Source organism: Strongylocentrotus purpuratus, unplaced genomic scaffold (assembly GCF_000002235.5).
Source record: "Strongylocentrotus purpuratus isolate Spur 01 unplaced genomic scaffold, Spur_5.0 spur5_scaffold_17, whole genome shotgun sequence".
In the NCBI taxonomy this organism is placed as follows: Eukaryota; Metazoa; Echinodermata; class Echinoidea; order Camarodonta; family Strongylocentrotidae; genus Strongylocentrotus; species Strongylocentrotus purpuratus.
In genome coordinates this window covers 7178618-7204344 of record NW_022145602.1, presented here as the reverse complement: position 1 = coordinate 7204344, position 25727 = coordinate 7178618, and the positions used below count along the sequence as shown (strand labels likewise).

Here is a 25727-nt window from a genome sequence, read left to right as displayed (position 1 = left end):
GAGTACATAATGCTAACAGGGATCTAAGAATTTGTTTTTATTTTTTTTAAGCAAACAAATAAGAAGCAGATTGGGGCAAATTCCTGGCCATGGCCATCCTTTTTAATTTGTGACCCCCGCAATCAGGGGCGGCGATTTCATTTCATGACCGGGACGAACTGCGAGGAACCAGTGGCGTAATGAGCAAAAACATATTCTTTGCCTGACTGTAAATTGGGGAATTTGTCATTTTCCAATAAACGCATACAAAACTATAATTTACAAAACTAGTGAGAAAAATCCCGAAAATCATGTTATTACAGCAACATTGTCATTTACATGTATATTGATATCGCTATAGGAGTTCAAATGGCAAATATCAGCCTGGTAAATATGGAATATGTTGAAGTGACTCTTAATCTTGTAAACATACTGTGTAAACTGTGCTTACGTGATACCAACGGAATACAGATTTCCTACAATATTTACTTGTACATTTTGGAGGATATCATGCACGGGACATTAGCGACCGAGGAAGAAGATTTTTGAATTTGTGTTAGTCTAAACGCTGCACTCTTGGGCCCTCCAGAGCCTAAAATAGTGTTGCAGTCTGTAGTCAGTAATTACTGTACTTTTTAGTTTGCACTTTTTCAAATTTTCCGGGGGGACGACCCCCCCCCCCCCCCCCCCCCCCCCCCCCCCCCCCCCCCCCCCCCGGGATCGCGATTGCGGGGGGGGTGGTAATTTCCTGATTTGTGAGTTTAGGCCTACATTTAAATGAAATGTTTACCATACGATTTGAGTTAGTATTTGATTAATGATTGAACGAACGAAATTCTGCATGGATATTGGGGCTCATTTTCATCTCGAACCCCCCCCCCCCCCCCCCCCCCCTCCCCCCTTCTCACACGGTGCAACCGTATTTTGGTCTACTGTATTACAATAACAGTGTGATAAGATAAGGGAAATCCCCTTCTGTAGCTAGGCGTGGCTTCTACACCAATGACGACATGTTTTGTCATGTCATTTCATGTCCTACGGCTACGTACGTGTGGAACGTCTTGATTCTTGAATGCAGGCGGAAAGCTAGCAATCAACGACAGATGGGGAAGTTTTTATTGACATTCGTGCGACAGTAAGTATTGCTGACTAATATCAATCTTCTTTGTATGTGCCTCGTGTCACATAACAAGCGTATTTCATATAGATTAATGGTGAGAAAGTTATTGTGTAGTCCCATGCGTGGTCTTCAATGTAAGTAATGCTGTACATTCAGGCCCGGCCCAAATTCACAAAGGAGGCCGGAGGTTTGTCGACAAACCTAGGTTTATGTCCGTCATATGATACGTTGCGACGCGTTTCAAACCAAGCAGGAGATTCACTCATAAAACAATTAAATGGGGGAATAACAAAATCGAAGTGCCATCAAGTTTAAATATGTGCAACTAATGCAGTTTTATTAGTGCTTCAAGCCTTTGCCAATATTTTCTCTGTTCGCTTGTGTGTGTTTGTTTCATTTAAAAAAAAAAATTTATTTGCTTTTCTTTTCCTTTGTTGTTCTTGTTTTTTTCTTGTCTTGATATTCTGATACAAGCAATTGGTCCTTGAAATCCATACATGTAACGTCCCAATTCAAGACACCATGTAATGAATTTTAATGTGAATGGCAAGCTATAATTTGTATGGTTAAAATCATTGAAGGATATGCCACTGAAAGTTTAAAATGTCACAACTGCATTGTTTAATGAAATAGTGTGTCTATCAACTTGTTTATGTTTATCAGAATTTCCCCCTTGGAGTGTGTTTTTTTAAACGCCTGTACACATTGTTGTTGTTCATTTAAATGTGTATTTTTGTGTACTTCTCCATAAGCGTCGAACACATTAGTCATGTAGAGTTGGCGCATTACAAATACTTGATATTATTATTATTATTATTTAATCGCCCAAAATCAGATTGAGGAAACACCAACAATTTTTTAATGTGTTTTTTTCCAGTACGGTAAATGGCAGTCCAAAAAATTGATGATTTTTTAAATCAGTGTTTGGGATGTTTAAATGGGCCTATCATGAAAAATGTCTTTTCTTTCTTCATCAGGAGTGGTGGGCGGAAATCCTCCGTGCTGGTCGGGCCAACCCAGTGCCAACTACCGTAACTATAGCAGAGTGTACAGAGTGTATAGTGTGGTTTTGCCCAGGGAATGTATACACGACCCTAGTGAGACCAGTGTTAGAATACGCAAGCTGTGCCTGGGACCCATACAGGATAGGGCAGATTAATAAACTGGATGCAGTTCAAAGGAGGGCGGCACGCTTCGTAACAGGAAACTACCAAAGGGACAGCAGTGTCACACAAATGCAGACCTGCCTTGAATGGGAATCACTTGAACGCAGGAGGGAAAAGAGTCGTTTGGTTATGCTGTACAAAATCTACAAGGGAAAGGTGGGCCTAAAGCAAGAGGACTACATACAAGTATCAACAGGGTCAAGGTTAAGAAGAAACCACCATCAATTAATAGAAATCCCCTTTGCCAGAAAGGACGTATACAAATACTCCTTTTTTCCAAGAACTGGACGAGCATGGAATACCCTCGACCAGCAGTCTGTAATAGCTACATCAGTTGATAATTTCAGAAACACACTCTAGCATGCATCACCTGCCATACAAGTTAGCGACATGCGGAATACCGCCCTGCTGACTCCAATTTCAGAAGGTTCAGAAGGTACATGTATGGGACAAAATACTTAGGACATTCCCAAATCAATTCAAATATTGTCTTTCTTATCTTTCTGCTTCAGTGGAGAGACTGAATACAACAAGAAAGGGTTACTTCAGGGTCAAATTGACATTCCACTCAACGAGACCGGACTGAAACAGGCCGATGCCCTTGGACGATACTTGGCAAAAGAAAGATTTGATCGAGTGTACTCGAGTGATTTGAGTCGGTGTGTACAGGTGAGAGTCTAAGGGTGTATTCAAGCGACGCTTTTTAACCCTAGAAACTCTGTTTTGAAAGATGTTTAGTTTAAAACACGGTTGTGTTCAAGCGATTTTGCTTTGGTCATAAAATTAAACATGAAAACCCTGAAAAATATGCGTTTTTTATCGTGATTAATTCTGCAGAATCACGGTCGCTAAAAATTGCTTGAACGAGCAGAGATCTCACTCATGATTCTATAACGTCATTATCGTGGCCTGCTTCCGGTTTGGCTGACAGTCGACTGTAAACAAATTCAGAGAGCACGCAACTTCAAGATTTTACGAAAGATAAATACTGTAATAAGTGAAACTAATATATCACCAACATCCTCTTTGATGGATAAATTTGAGGTTACTAATTCTAAGTTAATCTTCCAGTTGGTTTAATTTGAATCATATTACAGTGCGTCAGAAGAAAAAAAAGATGGCAATCACATTGATCTGATTTTATTAGCCCCCCCCCCCCCCCCCCCATCACAAGTGATGCCAAGTGATTGACATCAATCATTACATCTCAGATTTAAAAGAAAAAAGATATATTGCCGTAAGTTCATCTTCCAGTTTTGATAGCTTTAATATACCGTGTATTGGAAAAACAGGTCAAACACCATTGATCTGGGTCCTGTTTCCTAAAATTTGTTCTCAATATCGGTAATGCTAAATTTCTATGACAAATTAGCTCTCAGCCAATCGGATGCTACGATGTCAGTAGCTTACAACAGTTATTGTAACTTGTTATTGTAACAAACAGGGCCCCTACATTGAACCATTGATCTGATTTCCTTTACCCATTTATTTATGCTTTGAATTCTAGACGACTGAAGGCGTCATAAGAAATGCAACAGTCCCACGACCAAACATGGTCAAAGATGCAAGACTCAGAGAAAGGGTGAGTGAGGTTAAAGAGAAGGTTGAGTTCTGGGAAAAGTACTTATAAGTGTAACTTTACCTAGACTGGGCTAAATTTCTAAACATTTTGATGATTCCAAGACCTTGCAGTACACACCAATACTTATATTCTAAATGATCATTCTTTACTGATCGATTCCACAACGTTTCTTTCACAATGCAATCGCATGACCAGAACTCAACTTTATAATAATAATAATAATAATAATAATCTGTTTTTTTTATATAGCGCTCAATACACCGATCCAAAGATGTGCCTAAGCGCTTTACAGATATATTATTACCCTGGTCATCGGATTCAGGCTTACCCACACACAATGTGTGCACATTTTCCACTCCCTGGGGAGCATTCCAGCCAGTCGCCATTTTACAAGCGCACACTTGCTCGTTCAACCACATGAACGTTCGCATCCTACCGGGTACCCATTTAACACCTGGGTGGAGAGTAGCAAGTGCAGCTTAATATCTTGCCAAAGGATATAAGTGCAATGGCTCAGTGGTAGAGCAGTGGTCTCTTTATCAGGAGGTCCTAGGTTGGAAACCCAAGTCAATGCACCTGTGCCCTTTGGTTAAGGCATTAATCTGTTAATTAATTGATCATTAATACTGTGATAAAGTGTCAATTTAGATAATGTGCTTGCAGACTAATCTTTATGCTTGGTGAATAAATAAAACAAGGCATTGTTATAAATTTCTCTTTTATTTTCTTCCAGAGCTTTGGTGAAGGAGAAGGGCTGTCTAGAGAGGAGAGAGCAAGCAAGGGATCATTTGACCCAGAGGGCGCAGAAACACGCAAACAGGTGACCTTTGACCTTCTGTTCTAAAACCGAATGCCTCCAACTATGTGTACACACAACCACCATCCTTATACCAGGGGGGCGTTTCACAAAACTTGTCATCAGTGACAAATGACATTTTTTGTTATAAGCTACTGTAATCCTTGCTTCTGATTGGTTATCAGCAGATTTGTCACTGACTTTTGTCTTTTGTTTCACATGCATATTCACCTGTTCTACACATTTTTACATTAATAGCAGTGAAGGGATGTTCCTTTGTCTACCACAGCAATTGTTGAGGGTAGAATGAGGAACTCTATATTTTGTCCTCTTTCTTTGTCCGTCATGTATATAGTGTATCAATCATAGAACATGTCTACTGGGCTGCCTCCATGTTCAGAGTGCTAGGAATTATGTGAGAACCGCAACCCTACATTCGGAGGTATGCCTTTTTTCCAGTCAATGAATTTTGAAGGATTCTTTTGACCTATACTTTGCTCCATTGTTAAGTGGGGCATAATATTTATTAATTGGATGCAAAATTCATAATAAAGCGACATAATTTTTTTCCCCGGAAGAAAAATGTAGGAATTCCTAATAGTCCAAATATATTATACAACAATCAAATATTTGGATTGCATTCGCCTCCCACAATGTAGAAAGGAATTATTTTATAATGTATTGTAAGGATCAAGATATAAGAAGCCAAATTTAGTTTTTGTTTTGAGGATACCGTAGATTGACTGGAATTGTTGTACAAACGTAGCTAGGCTTGTCACATGGAAACTACAGATATGATATGATGTGGGCACGGATTCAAGGAAGGAAAACTTTGTTTTACCTACTAAACTACTACTATTATTGCTACTTTGTACATTCCGGTGTATGGAATTGATTGGAGTTCAGTTGAGTGTTAATAAACAAAGAACCATGAAATTACCACATTGTCTCAAGGATCATATGTAGATATCTCTACATTAGTAAAACAAAGTCGATTCTTCAACGGATACTGCATGGATGAAGGAATTCGACACGGCAAAGCCCCCGGGCGTGATACTCGCGAACACTGCACAAGTACTAAAGTCTCTGACGTGACGTGACACAGTGAGTAATTCAATGAAATGAAACTCAGAAGTGAAATCGGCTGAATGAAATGAAACTTTGAAGTGAAATCGGCTAGACTCTATAGCTCTACACGTTACTGCTGATTTGAAAGGAATGTTTATCAAGTAAATTGCAATTATGCTGGATGGGAATACTACTCCCAAATCCCCAGGTGGGAAAGATAAGGAACTGAGCAATGCCAATGGCAATGATATCGATCATGTCGTGAAAGATAAGGAACTGAGCAATGCCAGTGGCAATGATATTGATCATGTTGATGATAAGGAGAGTGGTGCAACAAGGAGCTTTACTAGAGAAAGAGATCTAGAGAATGGGAAAGAAGATCAAGATGACTCAGAATCCACATTGTCATTATGTGGATCATCGGCCTCTTCTGCCAGTACTGCAAAGAGGAGAGAAAGAGAGAGAAAGAAGGAAAGACAACTTAAAGCAAAGTTGATAGCCTTACATCAAACGAGTGAACTTGAGAAGAAACTGAGAACACTTCAAAAACAACATGAAATGGAACAAGCCGAACAAGAAATACGAATTGCAAAAGAAAAGGCTGAGAATTTGAGAAAGAGTCAGCTTTTGAAGGATGAAGAAGCGGAGATTGAAAGACAAAAGACTGCTATTCTCTTGCAAGCAGAATTGAAGCTTCTACAACAAGACTCAGAGGAAGAGCTACAGAAATGGAAAGTGGAAGGTGATTCTTTCCGTGATCGTGGACAAGAACGAGAACGAGTTAGAGATGATTTTGTCGGTGATCATGGACAAGAACGAGATCAAGTTAGAGGTGACTCTTTCCGTGATCGTGGACAAGAACGAGAACGAGTTAGAGATGATTTTGTCGGTGATCATGGACAAGAACGAGATCAAGTTAGAGGTGACTCTTTCCGTGATCGTGGACAAGAACGAGAACGAGTTAGAGATGATTTTGTCGGTGATCGTGGACAAGAACGAGATCAAGTTAGAGGTGACTCTTTCCGTGATCGTGGACAAGAACGAGTTAGAGGTGATTTTGTCGGTGGTCGTAGACAAGAACAAGAACAAGCCTTTCGCAAGGAACCTGTGAGCAATGAAGAAGGAGCCACCAAACAGATGCTTAGGGAGATGATTAGATTCACTGCAGAAAACAGTCTACCATCGCCAGATCTCGAGCCATTCAATGGGGATCCACTTGATTACCTTACCTTTATAAGGAATTTTGAATATGTGGTTGAAAAGAGAACTGATGAACCTTTCAGAAGACTAGAGCTTCTACTAAAATACACACGAGGAGAAGCGCATGAGCTTATTCGAGAATGCCCCCACATACAACCAAGTAAGAGGGCATATGAGACTGCCAAGTCCATGCTACACAGAGACTATGGAAAGCAGAGTAACATAATAAATGCATACAAGGAAAGGGCAATTGCCTGGGAGCAGATACGATCAGGAGATAGGCAAGGATTGCGAAAATTCGCAATATACCTCAATAATTGCTCACATGTTAGAGCAGCAGGGGACTTAGGAGGCATGGATAGTGCAAGTTTTCTGAGAGTTCTGGCAAGCAAACTACCCTTGTATCTCCAACAGAAGTGGATCTCACGAGTAGGCCTGACTCGTGATATTGCCAATAGGAATCCCACCCTGGACGACCTTGCACAGTTCGTCATACAGACTGAAAGAAACATTAACGATCCCATGGTACAGGGATTGGGATATCAGAGGACTGAGAAAAATGCTTCCTACAATAAAGATGAGAAAGAAAAACTACAAAAATCAAGAAGCACAAAGGCATTTGGTACAGCTACACAACAGGATAGGGAGCAGAAGGAAAAGAGGGAACCAAGTTGTACTTTCTGTGGCACCAACTCAAGGCATGTTATTGACGAGTGCCGAAAATTTGAAGCCTTGACAGTTGAAGAAAGATCAGAGCAATGTAAAAGGAAAGGCCTCTGCTTCCGATGCCTGAAACCAAAACATCTGAAAAAGGAATGCAAGAGTAAGATCAAGTGTGATGTCTGCGACAGGATGCACAACACTTTAATGCATGATCCCAGGTGGATGAAAGACGGAGAAGGAAATACAAGGAAAACCACCAATGATGCTTCAACATCTACCGATGTGCAAAGTGAAGCTGGAAGGATCTCTTCAGGGTCTACCAATGTGAAGAAAAGTGTTGGAGGAAAACCCCAGACATCGACGTGCATGACGATAGTTCCAGTCATCGTGAAGCACAAAGGAAATGACAGATGCATATCAACTTATGCATTCATAGATAATGGATGTGGAACAGTCTTCTGTGACACAGAACTTACCCAAAGGCTGCATGCAAGAACCAGGAAAACCAAGCTAATAGTCAAGACATTGAATCTTGAAGAAGTGATAGATACAGAAGTCACTGTAGATGAGCTGCAGATCGCAGGAGTAAAGGAGAAGGAATTCATCAATCTTCCGCCCATCTATGTCAAAGATGGTATACCAGTGACAGTTTCAGATGCTCCAACTCAAAAGGATCTGAAACGATGGAAACATCTGAAGGACATAGAATTGCCCGAAATAAGTAACAGCAACTCTATTCCAAGGGTAACTCTCATGATTGGAGCCAACGTTCCGTCAGCATCGATGCCTCTAGAAATCAAAGCTGGTGACATCGAGGAACCATATGCTATCCGCTCAAGGCTAGGTTGGCTCGTGTATGGTATACAAGCTCAAGAGCAAGCAGATATTCACAAAGTCTGTTTTTGTAAACAGGAGGAAGTTTCCATCATTCCTAGACAAGAGGAATTAGAACGGAAATTCAAAGACTTCTGCAATATGGAATTTACAGAGAGACTAAGTGATCACAGAGAGGGCCTGTCAGTTGACGACAAGAATTTCTTGGACATAATGGAGAAATCTATCACTAAGAAAGACAATCATTATCAGATAGATCTGCCCTTAAAGCAGAGAGATGTGGCTATGCCTAACAACAAGGACCAAGCTGAAAGATTTCTGGAAAGACAAGGACAGAAGTTATCAAAGAACAAGGAAATCCATGAACAGTACACCACATTCATGAATGATCTGGAAAAGCAAGGCTATGCAGAGAAGGTTCCAGAAGCAGACTTGGACAGACATGATGGGAAGGTATGGTATATCCCTCACCATGGGGTGTATCATCCCCAAAAGCCAGGAAAGATTAGAGTAGTCTTCAATTGTCCTATCAGCTACAAAGGAAAGTCTCTTAATCAGGAACTCCTACAAGGACCAGATCTAACCAACAGATTACTTGGTGTTCTCCTCAGATGGAGGAAAGAGAAAGTGGCTATAATGGCAGATATACAGTCTATGTTCTATCAGGTGAAAGTTACACCAGACCAATGCGACATGCTGCGTTACTTGTGGTGGCCTGAGGGGGATATCACCAAAGAGCCAGTAGCCTACAGAATGCTAGTCCATCTTTTTGGGGCTACATCTTCTCCCAGTTGTTCGAATTATGCCCTGAAAAGAACAGCAAAGGACAATGAAGGTTGTGCAAAGGAAGAAGTCCTAGATGCCATACAGAAAGACTTTTACGTTGATGATTTTCTGAAGTCAGTATCAACACCCCAAGAAGGCATTGATCTAGCTGAATCATTAAGACAAGTGTTGTCCAAGGGAGGCTTCAAGTTAACCAAATGGTCAAGCAACAGACGAGAGGTCTTGGATTCCATTCCAAAGGAGGAACATGCCGTTGAATTGAAGGATTTGGACTTACAAAGGGAAGTTCTTCCAACTGAACGAGCTCTTGGTGTAAGATGGGATCCAGAAAATGACCAGTTAGGCTTCAAATTGAAAGAAATGTCAAGAAAGGCTACTCGCCGAAACATCCTATCAGTAATGAGCTCAGTCTATGATCCCTTCGGGCTAGCAGCACCATTCGTTCTGAAGGCTAAGATAATTCTGCAAGAATTGTGCCAAGCTAAATTGGACTGGGACCAGTCAATCCCTGAAAAGCAGAAAATGGAATGGGAACATTGGATGAATGAGCTACAAAATCTTGACCAGGTGAAGACTGAAAGATGTTTAAAACCAAAGAACTTTGGTATAGTGACAAACAGACAGCTGCACCACTTTGCCGATGCTAGCATGGATGGCTATGGTGTTGTGACCTACTTGAGACAGACAGATGAGAATGAAGAGGTTCATGTGGCATTTTTGACAGCCAAAGCAAGGGTTGCCCCACTGAAGCCTCACACTATTGTTAAGATGGAGTTAACTGCTGCAACACTGGCAGTAAAGCAAGACAGTATGATCAAGAGGGAAATGAATATGGAGTTGGATGAGACAGTATTTTGGACGGACAGTCAAACAGTTCTGAAATACATTGCCAACGAAACTGCCAGATATCCAGTATTTGTGACAAACAGACTGAGTATCATCCGAGATGGATCAGAGACAAATCAGTGGAAGTACATTCCTACCAAATTAAACCCGGCAGATCATGCATCCAGGGGATTGGATGCCAGTGAACTAACCAAGAAGAAGGAATGGTTTGAAGGCCCAGAATTCCTAAAGCGGTCTGAAGAAATATGGCCATCTGAGGGTGTGAAAGCTCCAGCAAGAATGGAGAAAGCTGATGATACTATGTCAGGAGATTTGGATGAGACTCACATTCATGCCACAATGATAAACAAGGAGGATCCAATAAGTGCACTCCTGTCGTACTATTCTGATTGGGATAAGCTGAAACGAGGAGTTGCCTGGATATTGAAGTTCAAGAAAATGCTACAAGGAAAGGGGAAAGGAATAGATGGCAATTCCAGTGAAATGTTCAGCCTGACAAATAAGGACATTGAAGATGCCGAAGTCGCAATTGTTAAACAATTGCAACTTGAATCATTCCCAGAGGAAATGAAACGACTGGCTGGTCACGGAGAAGAGAAAGGAGTACCAAAACGCTCTACCCTTAGTAACCTTGATCCAGAATTGAGCAATGGGTTACTTCAAGTAGGTGGAAGGTTGCAGAATGCCCAGATTCCAAGCAGTGCTAAACATCAATACATCCTACCAAAGAAGCATCATGTAACCACTCTTTTAATGCAATACATCCATAGGAGAGTTGGTCATCAGGGACAAAATCACATGGTAGCTGAATTACGACAGAAATTCTGGGTGGTAGGAGCTGGAGTTTTAGCACGAAACATAGCAAGGAAATGCATCATTTGCAGAAAGAACCAAGGAAAGGCTGGTCATCAGAAAATGGCAGAACTTCCAAGAAGTCGAGTTCAGAGTGACGAGCCGGCGTTCACAAGAGTTGGCATGGACTATTTTGGTCCTTTTGAAATAAAGTGTGGAAGAAGCATAAGGAAAAGATATGGCGTAATCTTCACATGCCTGTCCTGCAGAGGGGTGCACATTGAAGTTGCATCGAGTCTAGACACAAGCTCCTGTATTGAGGCTATTCGTCGCTTCATCAGCCGCCGAGGACCTATGAAAGAGATGTTCTCGGATAATGGTACAAATTTAGTAGGAGCTGAGAGGGAACTGAAGCAGGCATTAAAGGAGCTGAATCAAGACCAGCTGATCAACTTTCATGCAAACCATGGCATGAAATGGCATTTCAATCCTCCTGCTGCTTCCCATCAGGGGGGAGTATGGGAACGCCAAATTAGAACAGTCCGAAAGATACTGTGTGCAGTCATGAGAGAGCAGTATCTAAAGTCCTACCAGAATGAGGAGCAGCTCCATACATTCATGTGTGAAGTGGAGGCCGTCGTAAATAGTAGGCCTCTTACCCGATGTTCAGACAACCCAAATGATCTGGATGTAATCTCACCAAACAGCTTGCTGACTATGAAGGGTTCAACGACGCTACCTCCAGGGATCTTCGACGACAAGGACATCTACGCAAAGAAGCGGTGGAAACAGATGCAGTACTTGGCAGACCTATTCTGGAAGAGGTGGGTGCGAGAATACCTGCCTTCCCTACAACGCCGACAAAAGTGGCTGCAGCCAAGTCGTAACCTTCAGGTGGGGGACATTGTACTCGTCATAGACGAAACAGCGCACAGATGTTCCTGGTCCATGGCCCGAGTGCAAGAGGTTATGCCAGACAACAAGGGGTTCGTCCGCAGAGCGAAAGTGAAAACTGCAACAACATCGCTAGTAAGACCAGTAACCAAGTTGTGTATTCTACTGGAGCAGGAAATTTGAATGGAGTTTGTCTCAAATTTATGAAAGGATCTATATGTATAATATGTGAAAGTGCCTTTAAGTGGATTGCTTTGAATCATTATTGGAGGAGGATATCAAGCAAATGAAGCAATTTGTGTTTGGATCAAGCGAACAAGTGGAATTTTGTGTTTGTGTTAGAGTGAAATATTAATAGCCCTTTGGCTAATAATTGGTAATCATTTGTGATAATGAGCCAATACAGGATCAAATCATGTTTAATCGCGAATTTGCATTGGATCAACACATCTTTAATCGCGAATTTGCATTGGATCAACACATGTTTAATCGCGAATTTGCATTGGATCAACACATGTTTAATCGCGAATTTGTATTGGATTAACATATGTTTTATCGCGAATTTGCATTGGATCAACATATGTCAAGTCGCGAATTTACACAGGATGATTTTGTCAACACGCGAATTGCAAGAGAGCAAAGTTTTACGCGATTTCAAGAGAGGACGCTTCCATAAAAGGATGTCAATTTAAGACATTTAATTATGATAAGTCAGCACCGAATATTGTTTATGCTTTGCAAGAACGATAAAGGATATGAACATGAACTGGAACGAACTATTGAACTTTCAAACTGTTTAAGTTGAACTCTGTGAAATGCTATTCATGACTGAAATGTTTGTTTTGAAATTTGATGTTTTATACTCATACATGTACATGTATATATGTAAGTTTGTTGAGTTTCAATATTTCTTTGTGTTATCACAATTGGGATGTTTAAATTGAGGATGATTGAACATACATGTACACAAATAATTAAAAGAGAATATTTTGTTAAAAATTTGTTCAAGGTAATGATTGAATTAGCCTCAGAGTTAAAATCAGATACATTTTGTTAATATAAAACATACCAGAAAGAGAGAACTCAAATAGGGTTAAAGGGGGAAAGTGTTTTGAAAACAGTGTATTTGTTGACATAGAAAGTTAGAAATTTCATTTTATTAGATGTTCAGAACATTAACATGAATGAAAAGATTTAAATATATGTGTCTGCACTCTGCAGTGTAGAGCATTATAAGGAAGTTCAGATTGTGTTATATTTAAATTGAGGATTAACATGTTTAAGTGAAGTAAGGAATGTTATTTAGTTTTATGTGCAAATGGCAAGGATATTTGCATGTGCTTAGTAGTCAATCCACAATGTGACTTCAGTCATGCAGGTAAACTTCGGACAGATTGATATATGCAAATAGAAAGAACAAGGTTAATGTTCAAGCGAAAGTACAAGTATTACATGTATGAAGATGGTATTATGCACAATGCTAAATATTTCCTTTTCTCTATTGTTTGAAAGTACATGTGCATCTACGTTATTTCAATGTTCCTTTTATGTTGATGTACATGTACATCAGTTCAGTTCAATTGAAGGTGTTCAGAAATTGTTTTATGTTTAAGTAAAAACAAAAGGAAAAATGTTAAAGGTAGTGAATACAGCCACTAATTATTCTTGTTTTGGAAGAACAATTCTTGTGTTTGGATTTCATATTACTGGTCTATTTCCAGAGTTATTTTTTGAAAGGCAATTATAACGAAAATTGTGTTTTTGATAATTTAATTACCATAGGTATTACATTTTGACAAAAGTTTGACAGCTATGAGTAAACATTGAACATATTTTGATTTAAAGTTATCATTGATTCATGATTATTTTGTATTGGATGCTTTTGTTGAGTTGATACAGGAATGTTTATAGTAATCCAGGGATAAAGCTCGATTTTGCAGAATTTAGTGTATTCTGTGCATGTAGATAGTAGAAATTGGCAGAGTAAGGAGATATAAGTGTTACATCTCATTGTGATTATGATTTGTGTTGGAAACAGCTAGGTATTATATAAATAGAAAGTGTTTGAATTTAATTTTACCTAGGTTATGAGACAATATGTAGAAAATGGTTGTAAACATTTGATAATACATGTACATGTAGATAACAGTTGATATTTTGTTAATTTACATCAGTGGTGGACAATTAAGTTTTGGTTAAATAGATGTTAATCGTATGTAAATCGTTGCATCCTCTAGCTGCAACTGGGGGGAGGAATGTAAGGATCAAGATATAAGAAGCCAAATTTAGTTTTTGTTTTGAGGATACCGTAGATTGACTGGAATTGTTGTACAAACGTAGCTAGGCTTGTCACATGGAAACTACAGATATGATATGATGTGGGCACGGATTCAAGGAAGGAAAACTTTGTTTTACCTACTAAACTACTACTATTATTGCTACTTTGTACATTCCGGTGTATGGAATTGATTGGAGTTCAGTTGAGTGTTAATAAACAAAGAACCATGAAATTACCACATTGTCTCAAGGATCATATGTAGATATCTCTACATGTATAAAATGAACTAAATTGAGATATTGAGTGTTATACCAAGTGTAAAATCAGCTTTGATTCATATTATTCTTATTCCAGTTATTGATTCCTTTCTCTATTCATGATATATTTTTTCTCTTTACTTTCTGTATATTGTTGTAATTCCAAATATTTTGTGTAAAGAAATATTTTTGTTTTATCTTGCCAGAACTGCTATTTTATAATACTGTCATACTTTTTCTTTATTTTTCCCCATCCTCCTTTATGATAAATCAAGTTTTTAGGCTTGCAAGCCCCTTGACCTCTATATTTCAGGCTTCTTCTTTACGATCAATTGGGCAAAAAGAATTTCCGTTTTGGTTTAATAAAATTTGGAGTGGACTAAAAGATTATTATTATCATTATTATTATTATTATTATTTATAGCATAGATATGTATCATCAACATATTTTGTGTTTTTTTTTCAGGCAAATTGGTTAAAAAACAACTGACATTTCTGCTCTATTCACGCACAATATCTAGTCTATGATACATCCACTTTTATTAATGCATTTGTTATTAAAACAAATAATCCATGATCTGATGTGTATATAGTTAAACCTTGGTCAACTTCTTCTGTATTTGAAACCAATAATTTGTACAGGGACTCTCATTAAAACAGTTTTAATACTGAGAGAATCACCCTGTTTAAAGCTCATCTGTACTAGTTTATAGGAGGGATTAGACCACCATGCAAGGTCACTGGACAGGTGGTAATCTCATCAACTCAGCTCTCAATTAACATAAGAAAAGAGGATCATGGGGCCCAATGGTCCCCGAATAGGCATTGTTTTCCTATATAGAGGGAGCAAGTAGCTACAAGTAGTACAGTGTGGCTTTAAATAAAAATAAATATATATATATTTTTGTTTTTAAACAGTTTCTTTCCACTTTTCTGTTCATTAGGTAGTTGACAGAGGACTGTCTTTTCTTCATGACCTTTGCCTTGATGTCCACAAAGAGTACGGACAACGGATGGACGACTGCAGCGAAATCATGACAGGCTCCTCCCCCGTTGAAGAAGAAGAAGGAGAAATAGAGGACGATTCCTTTGAGGTTGTCTTTGCCGTGGACAACAATGATGCATCAACGGGCGATGCCTGCTCCAGTGACATCACACAAAATTCAACACATGGGACTGTTGTAAGTCAAAGGGAGACCTGTGTAGCTATCAAGACTCAAAAAGAAGTCAGTGGGACTGAACATGCAACAAAAACTACAGATGGGACATCAAAGGAATATGACCAAGACTCGCAACATGGCACTACCTCAGAACCAACACGTGGGACTACAACACTAGGTTCTACTGGGAAATTAGGACGTCATCCTATTTTCAAATCGGATATAACGGGGATCAACGACACTCCCCCAAACTGCCCTCACATTTTTGTATCGGCGCATGGGTATATACTCCGTGCCTTGTTCCAAACTCTGCAGAAACAGTACAAAATGATTGATTTTGCAGGTGGAAAATCAATACTCAAAGCAATACTCAGGGGTAGATGCCCCAACACGGGGCTTAGTACTTTTGTATTTACACTTGACAGTGATGGACTCCTGAGTGATGTAGAATGCTATTTCGTGTATGCCATAGATCATTTGGAAGGCATTGAGTATATACATACATAAGAGGGGGAGGGAGGGGGAGATATCAAGAGAGAGTGAGAGAGAGAGAGAGAGAGAGGGGGGGGGGGGGGGGAGTCTGTTGCACTTACATGTATATGTTTATATTTTAACAGAAGCTGAAAGGCATGGAGGTTATACATGTCAAAGAGAAAGAGAAAGAAAGAGAGAGTGAAAGGTTAACCTAAGCCTAATGGCACATATTTTTGTAACATATTCTACCTCTATTAAAAATTATATTCATTTATATATATGATATTTACAATCTTAAGCCTTCAGGGGTTGTCTTAAAGCATCCTGCTCATTGCCTACAATGGGACAATTATTTCCCAGGGGAGATATGTTGACTGCCCTCTAAATGTTGAGTGTCCTTGCACTGCCAGGTTTTCAGTGACATTTGATGTAATTCAATTTGTAATTTGTATGTAATAATGCAATTATCTATAATTTGTATGTAATAATGTAGGCCTGATATGTAATTTGTATAATTATGATCATGGAAGTTGTTTGAATGTAATAATGTTATGCACATAGAGGATTGTCACTAATGATTATTATGTGCTAGATAAGTCACATTTATTATTAATTACTATAATAAGCTACTGAAATTGTTGCATTTGTTTGGCTGAAAACAAATTTGTCGTAAAAATGTGACACTTGTTACTGATAAAAAAAATTAATGAAACAAGGCCCTAGAGGGTGTTTCACAAAGATCCCAAGTCGAACTTATCTCTAAGTTTGACTTAAACATTATGGAGAGCCATTTGTAGCCTTAAAATAAAATATACTCAAAAGCAAATATCAAAGTAAATTAGACTTTTCATAAATTCAAGAACATGAAATCTCCATGGAAAAAAAAACTATGAATGATTTGAATCAACATGCTGTGCCTTTTAAAATAACTTCTACAAAATATTTTCAAAGATGCTAACGGCTTTCCATGATTGTTAAGTCCAACTTAGAGTTAAGTTCGACTTAGGATCTTTGTGAAACACCCCCCAGGTCATGCAATATGATTGTGAAAGGAAGAGAGATTTTTAACAGAGAATAGGGGTGGAGAAGTATATTTTAATCCTTGACTTTGCCAAATTGCCCAGACAACTTCGCCCGGACAACTACCCCCCAGACAACAACCCCTAGGATAGTTTTCCTAGAGGATGGTTGTCATAGGGGGTAGCTGTCCGGGGGGGGGGGGGGTAGTTGACTGGGGATGGTTATCCGAGGGTAGTTGTCCAGGGGGTAGGTGTCCTAGAGGGTGGTTGCCCAGGCCCCTAGGGGATAGTTGACTGGGGGTGGTTATCAAGGGGTAGTTGTCCAGGGGGTAGGTATCCTAGAACCCTTGAAATGAGGGCATTTGAAGAGCAAGGCTTTTCAGCTAGGGGACATTCTACTGTGTTTCTCTTACTAAGAATAATACCGCATTAGTCTTACATTTTTCCTCACCATGAGATCTAACGGAGAACAAACCATAATGTTATGCAAGATGCGTGACTTAAGATTGTAATATGATGAAATATATATTTATATCCTTTAGAATCTGCCTGAAAATATTATCTTAATAAAAATAACAATCCACAAACATTTTCGGTGTGATCATTTTTTATTGAGTGCCATCTTTTTCTTGAATTTCACCCAAAGCTTGCTCGAATTTTATAATTTTGTTTCTTATTAAAGATCTTTTCAGTCTTTCATGATTAGGATTGTTTTTTCTTCTTTATAAAATGTAATTTTTCGCACTGCAGCTTCACAAATCTTTTAAAATGTTGCTCGCTCGCATATGGAAACGTTGTATCATCCGCTCAATCTGACTTGCGTGCATAGAACAAATAAACATTTTTCCATGAAAAGGTGAAGTTTTCTAAAAATGTGCGTTTCTTTCCAGCATTGGGGCGCCCGGGAGTCACTCGGGTAACATTTCATAAAGTATAATATAAAAAGACCATATGCAAATTTTCTGTACTTTTGTCGGAAAAAATAGATTTACCCAGCACAATCTCGTCTCTTTTTGCGTTGGAGAAGAGCAAAAAGCGAGTTTCAATCATACTTTGGCCGCTCTCGCAAGCTCTCATTCGTTTCACTGTGGTCAAGCGACTTTGGGGCAAGCGGTTAATGAAAATACTAATCGTTAGCTTTCTTCTGGTATTAACCTTGTTTTGATTGATTGTATAATTTTGTCGGAATAAAGGAAACAAGCTTGACCAATAACTTATCAGCGTCTGAATTGACCTTTTGACCTTGAATTCCCTGATGTAAGCGCACATAAACAGGTTCTAATGACGTCATCTTCGCTCAATCGGTGTCTTTTATCGTAAAATGCTACACTTTCACAATGTGTATACATCTTTTTTAATTATTAGTAAGATATAACATATTTTGTCTGATACCACTGAAGTTTTGGGTTTTATTTAACGAGTAATTTTAAAATAAGAGCCATTTACTGTTTTAATTTACTGGATCGTACCATTAAAGTCGCTGGGTAGTAGAAGCATTTTCCAACCGCGCCAAATTTAATTTACGTTCCGACATTCTGTCAAATGGGTTCGTGTTGTTAAGAATCCACTGCTTTCTGCTCCACCAAACGTCCACATGCGGAATCGTTTATCAACTAAATGATTCAAATTTATGGATGCTTCCTTCCCAGGTGTTTGTGTTGTTGAAGCATTTCATTCACCTACTATCATTCTTTGTACTCCAATTGCCAGAACGCAAATTACATTTTGGTTTTATAGTTTCATGCGGAGTCGTTTATCAACTCTATGTATTCAAATTTATGAATGCTTCCTTCCCAGGGGTAGCCTTTATACAAGGCCACATGTGTGATAGACGCCGAGCGACTAAAAAGAGACTAATCGCGAAAACCTGAGTAAACGCCAGTGCGAATTGCCCAGACCAGTGGCCTTTATCAATCTGGTTTGGATTTCTGATGTTAACCTTTGTTTCCGACAGGAACTCGCTTCAGAAAAGGTAGTGTCCAATCAGCGAACGTATCTCCGCATGACGTCAGCTTATACACACAGACACACACACACACACACACACACACACAGTAAACTCTACGTAGTACGAACATGGACCTACTATGAATTATTACGTACGTGCTAAGACCACTGACCTATACATGGAACGAATCACGAACGAAGCCAACTGGGAGATCGCCGTTATGATTGGTCAATAAATCCAAAGTAGGCGTATTGGCATGCTAATATGTATCTATGAATAATTCATGCGGAGCAGTGAAACCTACATTGCAAAAGGGCCTCGTGACATTCGTCACTCGGTCCCGTGTTCACCCCGGGTATCTAGACTCATCTCAGCCGCTTAGCCAGAGTCACGAGGCCTTGTCAAAAGGCTATCCCAGGGGTGGTGTTTATGTATTTCATTCACCTGTTATTATTCTTTTTACTCGAATTGTTAGAATACAAAATGTATTTTGTTTTTATAGTTTCATTCAATAAGTAAGTCAATAAAAGAGTATGTTCTGCACAATAAAAAACAATGTGTGTCCCTATTGTACAATGTAATGTGTAATTACATTTTGTAATAGTTAATTTACCCATTCACATAATGGAACTACCTTCCCGGTGAAGCCAGTGGCCCGTGACCCCTGAGCACTCAACACCGTGTGGGAGTCAGTTTGTTGTCAACTTCTGTTATGAGACAAATCAAACCAAACGTTTCCATATGTTCGCTTGTTCACAAAAAAAAAAATTCAGACCAGCACACCCAAGTGCAAAGTATGATGCTTAAGCAGTATCTTGGACTATGTAAAGAGAGAAACAAACTATGAAATCATCCCTGCTAATCTAATCACAATGTAGGGGAAATGAGGGCCTATACCAATAACTAAAAATGGTATAGGCCTATTTTATCTTTGAGGTTTTCCTTTGTAGGTGCCCTTTTTCCAGAAAGTGCCGTTTTTTGTTGGTGCCCCCCCCCCCTTACTTTGAAAGACGCTCCACTGCCCCTGGTCCACAGGTAGAGGTGATTGTTAAATCTCGAAGAACAAAACATTATTTCCTCATGGCTATACTCCTAATGTCAATAATTTGGTATTTTTAAATTTATGATGAATTGCTTGTAAATTGATTAATGAAAAAATGTCATCAAACGCACTAGTTTAAAATAAGGCTGACATTGCACCACAGAGCATCTAGAATCCCTGACCTTCCAGGGCCCAAGAAACTGTGTCCAGACCCACGAAAAACTTTGCTTTTTAAAACTTGTAAAATGTAAATGACGTGTTCAAGGAACTGGGGCCCGTTTCACAAAGCCTTTTTTCAATGACAAATGACAAAAATCAGTGACAAATCAGCTGATAACCAATCAGAAGTAAGGATTGTTGTAGCTTATAACAAAAAACTGTCATTTGTCACTGATGACAAGTTTTGTGAAATGTCCCCTGGGGGTCGATCTGGCATGGACTGAAAAGAAAATTCTCCCGAAATAACACGTAAATTACACCAAATATTCCGAACAAAAAATTGGTTTCCGCCATAAAGAAAATAGCTTCCTAATTTAATATCTTAACAGCTTCGAAACCAATGAAAACAAACATACAGATAAACACACACACACACACACACACATTTGTAGCATTCAAATTAGCACTTTGTGCACTTAAATTGATAGTCAATATACATTTCTCGTTTATTACACATGTTTTATAGCTCATTCTTTTTATTTCAAGATTGTTTTTTCCATGTGTATTTCATCATATTTTATTTTCTTGCATTTATACACTTTATATACTTTTAGATTTATCTGATATTCTTTTTTTTTTTAAACGACTTACATCTACGGACTTGATGGTCTCAATAATTTCGTAAATTTTAATGTAAGGAAGTTGTTTGTCTTGTGTTCCATCATAAATTTATCACAATTTCATTATGGAGGAAGGGTACAATATTGGACTGGGGTGGGTATTCTTGTATCCCCACTTTCCCGGGGTATATGAACATGTCCGTGCAGAAATGCCATATCCCTTGAATTCGCCCCTTCTTTACCTAATGTCTGACTACACCCATATGCATTGTCCTCAAAATAAATAAATGTAATAACAGAAAAGACCCTAAAGGCAAATCATGCATTTAGTTGCATTTTTTTAAACTGTAAACGTGTGTTGCATTTCTTCCCCCTAACATTCCTAACTTGAATAAACATAATTCGAACACGAATGACAGGTGTTAATTTGAATGAAAAAATGACGCCTCGACAAGTGACGATTAATTTGAATGCTAGTTGAGCAGTTTCTAAATTAAATGACAGATCTATGAAACCCTTCGACCAAAATTCTAAATTGAATACCAAAACGGGAAAATTAAATGATAATTGGCATGGCAGAGCCGATCTGCGCTAACTTAAATGCAAAGTAAATGAATTCGAATGACAAACTCGCTAATTTCGCCGGGAAATCCTATAAATTACCTTAATCATGTAGTGGTATCAATCGACTTTCGTGGTATTTCTATTCATCTATTTTTATTTTATCTACAATCCAAGGGTTGATCCTTACCAGGCACTAACGTCCTTCGGCAACACATTAATCATTACTCTTCACCTAGGTGTCACTGTGTAACCTGGAAATAGCTGGGCTAATAATAAGTGCAGGGCCCTCCCTGGGCCAACAAAATAATCTTGTTTATTTCATTTTATTTTATCGTATATGAAGAATGGCAAGATGGTTTCGTTATCACGCTTTCTCGCAGCACTTCAACCTTTGCCATAGGTCTCGTGCCCTGTGACGGAGTTTAGCACATGTCGACATGTAGATCGGAACATTCCACCAGCAGCTGCAGATTAGAACCGCATTAGTCGTAAAGAAAAAGGCGTCATAGCCCTGCCGACTGAGTGAAGATGTCGGCAGGAGCATAAGACATAAAAACACGAAAGACGGAACGATAGAAAGGTAAAAGAGACCCGTAATTATGAGAACAGTCCGAAGTCCCTTTAGTCCCGGTGTGCTTACATTGGCGTTAACTGCTTCCGCGTCATGTTGTACAGGTACAACGTTTCTTTGCCGACCCACACGCCTTGCTATAATCAAGAGACGGATGTTGATGTAGGTAAGGACCACCAGTGGAATAGTATACAGCAACCCGAACATGGCGTAGAAAATAGAGATGTTACTGCCATCGATCTTGCTGGAAATGATTGTCTTGTGACGACACCAGCTTCTAACGAGTTCATTAAACGGCATATTTGGAGCTGGCAAAAAGGGAGAAGAAATGACAATAAACATGAGATCCATGACCAAGTAGAGCACGTTAAGTCGCTTGACTGTCGCGAAACGGATAAACCAGAATGGGTAAGAAATGGCCAAATAACGCTGAAGATTCATAAGCGTGACGTGATATATAGAACTGAACGACGTGAAGGTTCCTACGGATGGTAGTAGCCAGCAGAACCGTTCAAAAACATGCCCTTGGTCGAGGTAAAAAAACATACCTTGAAAGACTCCTGTAAACACGCCATTTGCCATGTTTAAGATCGCGAGATTGAAAAATAATGTTCGACTAATGTCGTCGAACTCGTGGCGCCATCGATGCAGGACGACCAAGGCGAACGAGTTAAAGACCACTGTAAGAACTGTCATCAGACCGAAAAAAGTTGTAGACATGTACACCGACCAGCCAAGATGGAAAGAACTTGTGTCATTCATTGCAGGAAACGAAGATGACAAGTTGAGATTCATTGCGACGCGTGATCTCTCACACGTTTTAAGTGAGATAGGATGCCTGCTGTCCGAGAAAACAGTAGTTAAAGAACGAACAAATTGTACAGGAAGCAGAGGGCCAAATGTAGCTATCGGCCTCAAGATATCATCAAGTTCTGCAGTGGCATTGCTTGAATATTCCGATTCTAGAGACACAAATGATAGTAATATTTCTCAAAGTTATGGTGATCAAGCTCCAGTGCTGAATAGTAGGGTGGTCCCTTTAAATCTATCAGAGTGTTCCCAAAAAATGCAGATGTTGTGATAATCTGACGTTACAAGGCTCCATGTCCTACAGACGAAATTGGGTTTTGATCAGTCATACAGATAAAAGCAATGAGGTAAAATGGAAACTTTAGACCTGTCAATTCTTTTGCGTCGGACAAACAAGTTGGTCAACTGAAAATATAATCAGTTTTCTGCACACTTAAAAGAAGACATTAACCCAATGTAATGTCAGTGGCAGCGATGTCCTTTTTAGCGGTGAGGTGACGACAATTTTCATATCCGCCCCACTAATCAAACTCCCTTACGTATCAAGTTATTTGTGGCAACATGACCTGTTGCAGAAAGATACGTCCAATAATTTCGAATGTGTTGCAGACCTAATTTCTATAATCATATCCAGCATTGAGATCAGTACAGTCCAGTAAGTCAACCATAGACGAAGGTATAGATCTGAAGACGTCAAATACATGTAGTGAGGCTATCGTCAAGAACCTGATGGTTTTATAGAACCTCTTCTCCGGTGTCTAAGATTTCTTTTTTGTTGTGCCCTAAAATAAAACACTATGCACTCTCTCCGCACTGATTCAGTATGATTTCCTTTTGCATCGTTCTCCAGCAGCCTACACCAATCATGTCAATAGGAGTACATTAAAATGCGATTTGACAGATGATGGATGGTACGTCTATACAGCAACACGCCATATTATTGCTACTTTAGGATATTAGTTTTGAGTACAAAGAAGAACGGGTGCACGTTTTCCCATAATAATTTGATTAGAAATTGGCTTTCTATTTACTCCAACTTAAAAGCCGGAGACGTCATCATTATTTTCAGAGATGGGGCAGGCTCTGCTAATTTGTGAAAAAAATGACCTTGATGCTTCGGGAGGATATAATGGTTTTAGAACGAGAATTAGGTGTAATGGAAGTAAAATAGCGTTCGGAGTGTATTGTGCAACCGATTGTGAAAAAGAGAAAAGCGAGAAACAGAGAAAGAGAGAAATGTATAATTAAATCTGAATAGAGAAATGGAGTATAGAGAGAGAGAGAGAGAGGGGGGGGGACTTAGGTATTCAAAATCTCGTTACAATAATATGAATATAAGTGGAAAGAGAAGGAGAAATAGAGATGGACAAACAAATTATTGACATAGAGTGAAAAATAGAAGGAAAAAAAGGTGAAAGAAACAGGGAGAGAGAGATATAGAGAGAGAAAGAGTGTGAAAGATAATTATATATATATATATATATAAAGAGAGAGAGAGAGAGATAGAGAGAGAGAGAAAGAGAGAGAAGGGAAGCGGAAGAGGCGATGCCAGTATAAACTCCTGTCAAATTCATTAAGTGCTTAATTACATCTTTTCTCCACCTCTCTGATCATGACTTCCGTGGATCGTGTTATACACGTCATCAATTATATTGAGACAGTTCTTCAAATACTGGCGTAGTTAAAGGAAGGGAAAAAAGGGCAATTTGCTCCTCCTAAAAGATTTACAATCAAATAAGTAATAGAAATGCAGCAACCATTAATTTACAACTTGTACAAGTAGGTCTAGTTATTTTTGTAAAAAAAAATTTAGTGGTGGTTATTTCACCTGACTGCTTAGAAAGCATAAATGCATGTTAGTAAGCAACCAGAGGACCGACGGCTTTAGGTCCTCTGCGAGGGACCAAGAAGCTAGCAAAAAGTTAGCAGGCAGCGAGTTGTTACTTCAGAAACTCGCGAGTTATAGGTATTTTCTTATCTTTTCTTCCTTAAATAAATCATTTTGGGCACCCCCCCCCCCCCCCCTCCGAAACGCGAACCAGGGCTTTCAAAATTGTTTCCATATTCAATAGGCTTATGGTCAGTGTAGACTGACGAGACTACGTGTCATTCCCGTGGTCTGACCCGGGGCCAATCGGATACGACTACCGACGACGCGACCGCAGTAGGCCTACGTATACATGTACGTGCAACATGCGCGAAACCGAAGCGTGAGGATAACTTCGGTCTGTTTCGCGAACGTTGACCATGTAGAGATTAAGTCGCTGACTACCGTCAATCAGTATTTGGCTAGCTAGACGGCCTTTAAGCTCGTTGAGATTGCGGTGGTAATTCGTTTTTAAAGATAAACTTGAGTTCTGGTAATGCGATTGCATTGTGAAAGAAAAGGTGTGGAATGGATTAGAAAAGTTGATCATATAGCATGTAAGTAATGGTGTGTAATGCAAGGTTCTGGAGTCATCAAAATCATCATAAATTTGGCACAGTCTTGGTAAAGTAACAATCACTTACACAGAAAGATGTATATGGGACAACACACATGGTGTCGGGGCTAGTAATACCCTGATTTCTTTATCTTTCTAGGCTCATTACTCAGCCAGTATACATTTTCTTCCAAAATTGTTTTGCACATGACATTTATTTGTAATCTTAAACATTCAGTGTAAGTTTCGTTAGATTCTGTGAGAATTAATTTTCTTTTTATACCATAACTCAAGTTTATCTTTAATCAAAATAATAACAAAATATGATGACCTAAAGCTTTACATTTCTGGGCAATGCTGTCATTCACTTCCATTTAACAAAAATTGCGGCGGTATACAGCTTCATGTATGAACGAGCCTTAATTATAAAGGTGAGATATTTTGCCCCGCCTGAGCGCAAGGTCTTGATACGCCACTGTGCTCAACATTAATCACTGATTGAGAGATCTATGAAAGGACGGTAATCAGTTATCTTTATAAACGAAAAGCAACTTACCGAGTGTCCATATGGCTCCGAATAGTCTCATTGGACAACTCCCCCTATCGACAGAGTCCAGCAGCCAAACATGTTAGCCTACTGACTTTTACCAAAACAATCGTTAAAAAAACATTTTTG

General features: G+C 39.1%; 1 protein-coding gene across 2 annotated transcripts; it reads left to right on the top strand.

Moving 5' to 3' along the window:
• The first annotated feature begins 1006 nt into the window (after positions 1 to 1006).
• Positions 1007 to 16598, top strand: LOC100890150 (fructose-2,6-bisphosphatase TIGAR). 2 transcript variants are annotated; one of them, XM_030988589.1, is made up of 6 exons: positions 1007 to 1114; positions 2778 to 2934; positions 3773 to 3847; positions 4581 to 4667; positions 4999 to 5085; positions 14728 to 14952. In XM_030988589.1, the coding sequence occupies exons 1-6, from the start codon at positions 1083 to 1085 to the stop codon at positions 14749 to 14751; spliced, it is 462 nt and encodes a 153-aa protein (XP_030844449.1). In that variant the 5' UTR covers positions 1007 to 1082; the 3' UTR covers positions 14752 to 14952. The 2 variants fall into 2 exon arrangements, with proteins under 2 accessions (XP_030844449.1, XP_030844448.1); XM_030988588.1 differs by lacking the exons at positions 4999 to 5085; positions 14728 to 14952 and adding an exon at positions 15206 to 16598.
• The last annotated feature ends 9129 nt before the right edge of the window (positions 16599 to 25727 follow it).

Bases quoted from the DNA above. Each gene is read 5' to 3' on its own strand.
- LOC100890150 (XM_030988588.1), top strand. From the start codon at position 1,083: ATGGGGAAGTTTTTATTGACATTCGTGCGACA. The intron at 1,115-2,777 runs GTAAGTATTGCT...TTTCTGCTTCAG, and splicing joins TTATTGACATTCGTGCGACA to TGGAGAGACTGAATACAACA. The intron at 2,935-3,772 runs GTGAGAGTCTAA...TTTGAATTCTAG, and splicing joins ATTTGAGTCGGTGTGTACAG to ACGACTGAAGGCGTCATAAG.